This window comes from Rutilus rutilus (assembly GCF_951802725.1).
Source record: "Rutilus rutilus genome assembly, chromosome: 4".
Classification (NCBI taxonomy): domain Eukaryota; kingdom Metazoa; phylum Chordata; class Actinopteri; order Cypriniformes; family Leuciscidae; genus Rutilus; species Rutilus rutilus.
The window spans coordinates 35,230,967-35,239,084 of record NC_140212.1 but is presented as its reverse complement, the minus strand read 5'-3'; the positions used below and the strand labels follow the sequence as shown (position 1 = coordinate 35,239,084).

Below are 8,118 nucleotides of genomic sequence, written 5' to 3'. Positions count from 1 at the left end.
GCTTGAAAAACACAGGTAACTCAAATATCAGTGCAATCATGTTTATTGTCTTCAAAACATCTGTATCTGCATGTTACAGCGCGATCTCTAGTTAGCTTTGTGTGTATCAGTCAGGTATCAGTGACGTCCTGGAATGTCACATGATCATGGCTCTTCTTCATGTTCCATATACCCAGATAGCAATGAGTCGGCGGACCACCGTCGGCGCTCCGGCGGCAGTAGAAGCGGCAGAATGGCGACATCGCAAACACGTTGGACGGCGCACCGCCGGCGGCAGCCGCTTTTTAAAAGCGGCAGCCGCCTTCCTACCGCCTTCGTTCCGCGGCCGGCCCGCCGGCCAACCGCCGTCCCGCCGCCGTTATATTTAAGGCGGCCCTTCCGCGGCCCGCTGGAGGCAAGTGCTATTTTCGAGCGACCTGCCGCCGCTTATTCTGGCTATATATTTATATATAATATTTAATATTTATAGCATGCAGTTTATCAAGAATAATGATTGCTCAAACCAGACAAATATCCATTTGGCATTTTTATTCCACATTTCAAAGTACATTAACTGTCATTTAAACAAGATGTGTCAGATCACTGAAACATAACAGAAAAATAAATAAATCAATATACTAACATGCAGGTTTCTTATTAAATTTTGGTAAAAAAACAAACAAACGAAAAACAGCCTTACAAGCAAATTACAACTCTTACAATAATTGTTCATATAAAGAGGACAGCTCTAGGGTGAAAAAAATTACCTGTAAACATTATGACTAAAGAGAATACTTGATACGAAATAATGTGCAGGATACCAAATAAATCAAAGTATGACATCACATTTACAAGCCATTTCTAACAATAGGTTAAGTGGTAGTAATTTATAGTAAAGCTCTGGAGTAGAATAGACCATTATAGCTGCAATGCTGACCTGTGGCACAAGGACTTACAAGCATTATTTGAAAAAAGAAAAAAAAGAAAGTAATTTCCACAGTTAGTGAGTATAGTGTGACACTTCTGACTTCTTTAGGGGTCTTGATGTTACTGACTGCAAGATAAAGAAAGGATTCCAGTTGTCAGTGATTCTAGGGTGTCAGTAGTCAGCCTAAGTGGTCGGCTGTGGGTCCCTCTCAGCTGTGCGGTGCCTTTTTCTGCCTTTACGGTCAGATGCTCCTTTCAGGTAACGCGAAACATTAACCTAGACCGCTTCATCAGTGGCATCCTGGGTTGCCAGGTTCTTCCGGATGGCTAATTTAGAAAATACAGATCTGTCATTTCATTTGAATTGCATGACGCCATACACATCTACTTAAATATAATTAAAAAAATATCCAACTTACTTTGAACAATGGTCTAAAGGAACATGTCTCTAAAACTTGCTTTATCCCCTACACCAAGCTGAAAATCCAAAAAAGTGTTACAAATTACATTTCTCTGAAGCTTGTGAAAGGCTAAGGATTCAGACTGTAATATATGCAGTATACAATCTTAAATTTTACTTTTTAGATATGGCGTTATAATCAGCAAACTTACAAATTGTTCCTGGAGCTTTTTATCCTGCTTCAAACTGTTGTCAAGACACGGCAAATCTTCCTGGGTGTGTAGGGGAGTAACAGATCCCCTGACAGGGATAACTCCAACAGACACAACATCGCCAAACTCTGCAAGACGTCACAGCATAAGGGTCTGATCTGCACCTACAGGGTTTCCCAGAATAAAATAGTCAGTCCTGGTCCCTCAACTACTAAACTATGACATTTATATCTAGGTCTACTACATGTACAGGTAGCCCCAGTGGGAATTAAACCAACAACCACAGGTGCTGTTTGCAAGTTGTACCTGATTGCCCAGTGCAAGCAAACGTCTTCAACATTGTTTGTTGAACTTGCTTCACCTGCTCTTGAAGTAAGCCGCTGTCATCCGAAGCTACAAAATGAAAGGCATATGGTAATTTTGGACTTACATCACACACAAAGAAGTACAATTTAAGAAACAGTGCAAGTTCTCACCTGCTCGTGCATTGCTTTCCCTCAGGGCTTGGTTCTACATTTAAAAAATAAAATAAAACAAACAACTAAAGGCACTATTTGCAATACTGTTAAAACACTGGACATTAAGACATAGGGCTAGAATATACCTTCACAGCTGAAAACTTCATGCTTGACACGAGATGCCATTGGAGTACAAGGGCCAACAATAGAGCAATGACTTTCTCCCTCCTATTGATAATCATTGACATGTAAAAATATGTTTGAAGTTATTGCATACATTTCATTAATTGGACTTAAATGTAACACTTAGTTAAGCGCAACGTATTACATACCTCCAGAGTTTTCACCCATATGCTGCCAGGGTAAATTTGCTGCCGGGGGAGTAAAGCTTAGTACTTGATGAGCTGGGGGAGCAAACATAACAGCTTTCATTTCAATGCAGAGTATTGCATATTCAGTAATGAAACAATAATTGAACTGTGCAAAGCTAATGGAATGTACAACACACCTCAACACCTTTCATCCAGAAACTGCTGCAGCGAATTCCATCAAGTGTCCTAGTGAAAAACAGATTATGATTAAAGGATTCATCATCTTAAAGTCAGCATGAAATCAAATGTTACAATTTGTATTTTTATATGTAATATTGTAGTGTTTATGTAAATGATTCATCTGTGCACTTCTTTTTTTATTTTTTTATTCATGTACCCTTATAATATTTAATCAAATACATTACCCTTCCCTCCCCCCTCGAAACGACTTATCTTCCGGTCATGTGCAATGGCGTGGCAACTCCCCTCAAACCATTAGTCTGCTATAAGCAGAGATGGAGAGGAGGAGCGCTAGAGTAAAACCCTGCTCCTCTATTCAATATTCCCTTTCACTTGGAAATACGTCACAACATTGGAGAAAAGTCGTTTGTAACTTCCAGTTCATGCCAACTTTAAATAGAAGCAATAGTTTCCAAGACAAAAAAACTTCACAAATAACATCACTTACTTGTACTCAAACTCTTGGCGGATTCTGGATTACTGGGGAGAAACCTGGTTCTAAGAAAGGGGAAACAGAAATTTGATGATGATAATAATAATAATGAATGAAAGATTCCGTTATCCACAATAAACAGACAAATAAATTACACAGATGAAATAAAGGAAAATCAAATGTACAAGTCAGACCCATTTACCTGCTCCCTTCATGAACTTAAAATGATGTTTCTCCCAGGTGCTGTGTGGAGGTGTGCAGCGGATGGCTAAATTGTTCCTTTGTCTTTTTTGCCAATGGCACATGCCCTTCGCTGAGCCACTCTTGCTGAACCACTGCAAATGGCAGATCCTCCTTGTTGATAAACTGAACAATGTGAAGCATCTAAAATAGAAGACACATTAGCATAAAGTATACTTTTTGATTATTTTTTTTCAGGCAAAATCAACAACATTAAAATGCTCACCCCTTCGAAAAAGCAGTAATTTTCACAAGTGGATCAACAGAAAACCATGTTCAGACAAACAAAATCATATAAACAACCTACATCGTTATTTTTGTAAGAAAACACCAAAAGTTAAACTAGTCTTTCTAGATGTAAAGTTTGGCTACCTACTGTGGCTAGATACATTTAACATGTAACGTTAGAACATGCTTGAACTCAGTGTAAAAAAGGTGAAACAGCATGTGGTAGCGAACACTCTAATCTAGACTAGCAGCATAATTATGTTTAGTTAGAAAACAACACAAGTTATACTGATCAGTCTTTCTTGTCGTGAAGATTTTGCTAACGTTACCATTCCCACGTAGGCGGCAGAATAATTGTCCGTAGTTCAGGAACTGTAACGTTAGTTAATTCGACTGACCAATACTATCTTAAACCACATGTACTCACACTTGTATAAACATACATAACAGTTAAACATACTTAGAAGAAGAAAAAAAACTCAACGCCAGGAAGAAACGAAGTAACGTTAGCCTAGCTATGGCGGAAACATGGCGGAAACTTTGCAAACAAGGCTAACTTACTTTAGCTTGACTAGTTAGGCAAGAACAGATCTTAAGAAGAAGAACTAAAAACAATGTCAAAAATGAACATAGTAATATTGCGTTACACAAAAAGGAAAAATGTACTTACTTAAAAGATCGTATATTTCCTCTCTCCAAATACTGAAACCGTGTGACGAGACGAGTAAATCTGCTTCAGTTTTTTAGGTGCTGCCCCTCTCGACCGGTGGAGGTACTTCTCTGTTTGTGCTTTAACACTTTCTTAAACATTTGTACAGGTCGCAAAACTCGCAATTGCAAACTGCAAAGTAATCCCTTATACATGTAAAAGGTAAAATAAATTAAAAATTGAGCTTGTAAAACAATGAAAGACATAACCACAATTTCCTGGAGTGACACAGAGACAAAATATTTATAAATATTTCACTTTATCCTTCAGGTCAAAACAGGGATTTTCATGTTTCTCATAGACATTACCATGGTTGCAAATTAATAAAAAAAATATAAAGCAAACCCAAGATTTTGGCCAAGTTGCAGATGTCTTTCACTGTTCACTGATTTCAAGCATTGGTGAAAAATCTAACTTCATCCATGTATTCTGCTAAATTGTTCATACCATGAATGAAATATTTATTTTAAAAACGAATCAGAATCAGAAAGATATTTATTGCCAAGTAAGTTTTACAAAAGGAATTCTGTTTGGTCTATTGGTGCATCTCAAATTGTGCATAAATCAAAGAAATGTAAAGAATTGTCACCTTAAGTGAATAAAATAATTCTATATATTTTACATATTATCGCTTCAGAGTTTCAAAGTAATTTAAATGTAATTTCCTAAACCTTATCATGGAGTCAAATCTGTTATAACCCCTAATGGCTTTGGAGCAACAACAAAAATTGATATAATTCACATAATAATTATAATCGCTTTAAATGTGAAAAGTAGTTAAGATGCTGTCAGTTTCACTCATGGCTGGTCGATTTCAAAGCGGCTTGCCGCCAGCCGGCCGCGGTTCATTTAGACGGCGGCAACCGCCAGAGAGAATGAAGTCGGCGGCCCGGCGGCTGTTCGCCGGCGGCATCTCGCAAGAAATGGGAGTGACGTATTCGGCGGCAAACGCTTCATCGCCGCCAGCGGGGCGCACCTATAGCCGACAGCTTGGGGCCAGCGGCAAAAAGAAGCCGTGCCGATATTTTTTGCTATCTGGGTATGGACTATTATTGTGCATGTAGCGCCCTCAGGCTATTGGTATGAATTAAAAAACACAGTATCGGAATACCAAATGCTCATAAAGATTACATCGACGCATTTGGGTATAAATTCAATAAATATTATTCCTGTCTATAGAAATATGATGTAAATCTATGAGAATCTATCAATATTTCTCCAAATCTGCACAGTTTTGAGCGAAAGCCCTGAAGGACGTTGTTTTGTGTATCGCTGTCATGACGACAGCACGGAGTTTTTTATGAATGAAAGCGGCTGACGCGCATAATTCATATTAAAGGTATCGACTCATTTTTTCATTTCATAACTCCTGACACAAATTAAGACATAACTGTCACTATGAGTTTCTCAGAATACAATAGTGGTCAAATACTGAAACTTGAGTATTATATCTTTTTAATTATGTATAGTTTGTCAAGGTATAACATTAAATCTGATAGTAATTTTGAATTAAATAAATAAATAACGCTTCAGTGCGCGGGCGCACTGGCAACGGTTAACAGGTTAAAAATAATTAGATGAGATGAGAACGACTGACATCTCGCTCTTTTCTTACAGATTACATGAACTCAGAATATTTGTTTTTTATATAACGTCGCTGTCCGATGAAAACCGCGTATGTCCATTTTGCCGATTTTGAGATTTTTCGACGGATAGAATGTCCAGGTTCATTTCCGTATACAGTATGCTTCGCATATCTAAATGACCAATGAAAAGTTGTGAAATCATGTCATCTGATTTTCACGTATATCCATTTGGTGTCAAAGCTGTCAATCACGCCGTGTATCCTCCGCCCTGTGGAGGCATCTCGCCGGTCTCTGGAAGCTCAGCATTGGATAGCCAAATAACTCTGTGAGGTAAAGTATCAGCAAACGTTTGTTTTGACAACTGTTCAAGTTTATTATATATTCGCCATATATTTACAACTGTTATTTACCGGTAAATGGTCTAGATGAAGTAATTGTCACTGTTTATTGTGGAGACCCAGATAGCAGCTGACTCTGGGCCGGATCCGCCTCCAAACCGGCAGATCCGTGTAACAGTCACGCCCGTTTTACTGCCCCGTTCCAGATACGGCCCGCATGTAGTAGAGTAGGCATCAGTCGGCGGAATCATAGTAGTTCTGGCCCGGATTCGTCGGAACGAGCGCGCGAATTGTTCCTTTTTTTTAACCGGTTCATACCAGAAGTCAGTCGGCGGAATAGTTGTTCTGGCCCGGGGCATTCGGAACGAGCGCGCGAACTGTTGGTCTTTCTTTGGATCAATTCGGACTGCAAGCTTTGTGGAGTTTATAACGGTAAGTTGAACGATGTCAAACAATCAAACAGTTTAGTGTGCTTGTTTGTAATGCTTGTTAACATCATTTCGGAATGTTTTGACCAGGTTTTAACTTCTTACGATGGCTAATTGACTGTTGGTCTTTCTTTGGAACAATTCGGACTGCAAGCGTTGTGGAAGAGTTTAACGGTAAGTTGAACGATGTCAAACAATCAGTTCAGTGTGCTTGTTTGTAATGCTTGTTAACATAATTTCGGAATGTTTTGACCGGGTTTTAACTTCTTACGATGGCTAACGTTAATTGAAGAGGCACGTACGCTGTTTAGCTGGGTTAGCACTAGCTAAATTAACTGAAACTGATAGCTAGCATTAATAAACAACTTTGTGTGTAGCTAGCATAAAACATTAATGCTGTTTAACGCTGGTTAACTTACAATGATGTGGTACGTTTTGAGGTGCTGTCAATTGGTGCTGTTCAAAACGTAAGAAGTTAAAACCCGGTCAAAATTGACTGATGGAAGCTCATGCCTACTCCTGATTGTACACAGACTAACGTTACATGCAGAACTGCATCTGCATCGATTTGTGCGTCTTTCTGCAACACTTTTAAATGCTTCCACATTGCCGACATGTCAACGTAATTGTTCGGTAAAATTGTATCGGTCTTTTGACGCATTATGCATACACAAACTTTAAAAAAAGCACTAATCATTAACAGTCTAAAGTTTATAACTACACAATATATATTAAAGAATTACAGACCAATGGATATGTTTAAAGTGCTTTATTTATGAACAAAACATTACTTACACATTTTCATTTGCTACAACGTGTTTTAGCTTAATGTTGGGAGACAGAGTGAGAAAAAAACTCAAAGAATTAGTGGTTAATTCGGTGATTTTGGCCGTCGGCGTCCTGATCCATCATCACACATCACACTCATCTACTCTGCTTGATCATTCGAAATTCACTTCCCGCTACTTTTTCCCTCTTCCTCGCACCCGCGCCGCTGTGACTATCTTCTTCTTCGATAGTAGCTACTGTCTGTATACTGCCACCTGCTTTACTGGAGGTCTAGCAACCCAAGTGCAAGCCACTTCATTAGGGCTGGGTATTCAGGAAAGAAAACTGATTAGCTTTAGTTCAAAATTTTTGTGACCTAAAGGTGTTTTGTGAGGCCCTGGAGGGGTGGGTGGGTGGGTGCCCTTAATACAACAAAGTTATTGTGTATTAATAATAAAATGTTTATTAAATTCAAGTACTTGGTAAATCTAGGGCTTCAAATCCAATACTGATTTTCCATTATATCCTTCATACTGTGAATTTGGCATTACATTATTTTCTAAGTGGCATTAAAAAGGTCTTACAAAGTCATACATTTTACTTGGGGAACCCTGCCAGTACACTGTCATGGTTCGTTCTTTTTTTGTCACAAAAAAACTTTTTTAGAGACAAGATGAAAAGGAGTCAACCTCTATTAACAAGCTCTGGAGTCAGGCGGAGGGCCCGTTTTTCACTCGAAAAACGACTCCATGAAATTGCTGAAGACTGTCAGTTAACATCAGAGCAGACAGTAGCAAACAAAGCAGACACCTGTCACAACACCAATGACAACGATAGCAACAACGACTGTCACACCACCAG

At 38.8% G+C, this 8,118-nt stretch overlaps 1 protein-coding gene across 5 annotated transcripts; it reads right to left on the bottom strand.

Moving 5' to 3' along the window:
* Nucleotides 1-513: 513 nt before the first annotated feature.
* On the bottom strand, nt 514-4,353 carry LOC311289027 (uncharacterized protein). Of its 5 annotated transcripts, none has more exons than XR_014627058.1 (11): nt 4,099-4,338; nt 3,163-3,344; nt 2,976-3,025; nt 2,485-2,533; nt 2,309-2,380; nt 2,123-2,204; nt 1,995-2,028; nt 1,825-1,911; nt 1,519-1,682; nt 1,326-1,383; nt 514-1,233 (listed from the first exon to the last, which is right to left on the bottom strand). XR_014627058.1 is itself a non-coding variant. In XM_084406781.1 (11 exons), the coding sequence occupies exons 6-10, from the start codon at nt 2,141-2,143 to the stop codon at nt 1,339-1,341; spliced, it is 315 nt and encodes a 104-aa protein (XP_084262907.1). In that variant the 5' UTR covers nt 2,144-2,204; nt 2,309-2,380; nt 2,485-2,533; nt 2,976-3,025; nt 3,163-3,344; nt 4,099-4,353; the 3' UTR covers nt 514-1,233; nt 1,326-1,338. The 5 variants fall into 5 exon arrangements, 3 of the variants coding, with proteins under 3 accessions (XP_084262907.1, XP_084262909.1, XP_084262908.1); XM_084406781.1 differs by having other exon boundaries at nt 1,519-1,646; nt 4,099-4,353; XM_084406783.1 differs by lacking the exon at nt 4,099-4,338 and adding an exon at nt 3,889-4,087 and having other exon boundaries at nt 1,519-1,646.
* Between the last annotated feature and the right edge of the window lie 3,765 nt (nt 4,354-8,118).

Bases quoted from the DNA above. Each gene is read 5' to 3' on its own strand.
- LOC311289027 (XM_084406781.1), bottom strand. From the start codon at position 2,143: ATGAAGTTTTCAGCTGTGAAG. The intron at 1,647-1,824 runs GTACAACTTGCA...GACGTCTTGCAG, and splicing joins TGCTTGCACTGGGCAATCAG to AGTTTGGCGATGTTGTGTCT. The intron at 1,384-1,518 runs GTAAGTTTGCTG...TTGGATTTTCAG, and splicing joins AAAAGCTCCAGGAACAATTT to CTTGGTGTAGGGGATAAAGC.